Source organism: Antrostomus carolinensis, unplaced genomic scaffold (assembly GCF_000700745.2).
Source record: "Antrostomus carolinensis isolate BGI_N321 unplaced genomic scaffold, ASM70074v2 scaffold32878, whole genome shotgun sequence".
Classification (NCBI taxonomy): Eukaryota; Metazoa; Chordata; class Aves; order Caprimulgiformes; family Caprimulgidae; genus Antrostomus; species Antrostomus carolinensis.
Genome location: NW_010333010.1, coordinates 6,923 through 8,391, shown reverse-complemented (window position 1 = coordinate 8,391; position 1,469 = coordinate 6,923). Strand labels below are relative to the sequence as shown.

Sequence of the window (1,469 nt, the reverse complement as noted above, 5' to 3'; positions counted from 1 at the left end):
GGCTCAGCCTCCTCAGTGGGGTTCTGCTTTGTCTTTCCAGAGCCCATGTGGGGATGGATGCACAGGGCCCCCGGATCATGGAAGAGTTCCAGAGAACAGTGAGTCCCTTGTCCCCTGGGGTTTATCATTCACAGCGCTCTGGCCTGAGACTTGGTGCTGTGATGGGCACACAGGGACACCTGGAAGCCCCCGAGGAGCTGGGGAGGGGAGTCAGAACTGGGGGTCACATCACAGAGGTCTCTGCTCACAAACCTCCTCTGACTCCTCGTCTCCTCTGTGCTCCTGTCGTGCTGAGTTTAGGGTGACAGCAAAAGGCAGAAGACAGAAGCAGAGGAGGGGAAATCTCCAGCCCTCAGGTTGACTTTGCCACCACTCACTAGTGAGGACAAGAAGAAGAAAGGAGAAAAGAACAAGCCAGGTTGGGAGAGATTCCCTTCCACACTGCCCTGCCCCTGCTGCTGGTGCTGCCTTTGCATTAACCCGGCACTTTCTGCTGGGAAACATTCAGCAAAAGCCACAAAAGAAAATGACCCAAGAGGCAGTGCTGAGAATAAAGGGGGAGGACTAGAAAAGAGCAGGCAGCACTTTCTGGGCTGGGCTGCTGGGCTGTAACCTGCGCTGGGGCCGCAGGAGGTTTGAATTCAGCCTCAGTTACTCTTTGTATTTCCCTCAGCCACGAGTGAGAGGAGAGAGTAGATGTAAAGAGTTGAGACTGTGAAACAAACACAGACCTTTTTGTTGTTGTTGTTTCACCAGTTGCATTGATGCTGAATAAAAACCCCCCTTTGCCCTCGGGGACATCATCACCCCAAGAGAAATACAGAAGCTTTGCACAGAGGAAACTGGCTCTCAAGAAAGCTGAACTGGCTGAAGCCCTGGAGGAGATCAGAATTGCCACGGTGCGTGCCACACACATCCCGTGCTGGGATGCAGGGAGCAAACCCATGCAGTTACCCTGCCTTTGGGGAGGACACTCTGGCAGCCCGACTCACTCCTGCAGGGTAACACGTGTTTGTTTATGGAGGGGACTGTGCTGCTGTTTCGTGCTGCTGGAACCTAACCCTGGTATTGTCTCAGCGTGAAAAATTCAGACAAACCAGGAGGCAGCCCGGGCAGTGGCAGAGGAGGGATGAGACTGAGGAAATGGGACCTGTTAGTGAAGACTGAGCCAGCACTGTGCCCTGGTGGCCAGGAAGGCCAATGGCATCCTGGGGGGCATTAGAAGGGGTGTGGTTAGTAGGTCGAGAGAGGTTCTCCTCCCCCTCTACTCTGCCCTGGTGAGGCCACATCTGGGATATTGTGTCCAGTTCTGGGCCCCACAGTTCAGGAAGGACAGGGAACTGCTGGAGAGAGTCCAGCACAGAGCCACCAAGATGATGAAGGGAGTGGAGCATCTCCCTGCTGAGGAAAGGCTGAGGGAGCTGGGGCTCTTTAGCTTGGAGAAGAGGAGACTGAGGGGTGACCTCATT

At 54.7% G+C, this 1,469-nt stretch overlaps 1 protein-coding gene across 1 annotated transcript in view; it reads left to right on the top strand.

Annotated features, from left to right (window-relative positions):
• Positions 1-756: 756 nt before the first annotated feature.
• Positions 757-1,469, top strand: part of CUNH20orf96 (chromosome unknown C20orf96 homolog) — a gene marked incomplete at its 5' end in the record, with an annotated part of 7,245 nt that continues 6,532 nt past the window's right edge. Inside the window, one exon of the mRNA XM_010173738.2 lies at positions 757-899. Within this exon, the coding sequence (XP_010172040.2) occupies positions 757-899 (143 nt within the window). The remainder of the gene's footprint in view (positions 900-1,469) is intronic.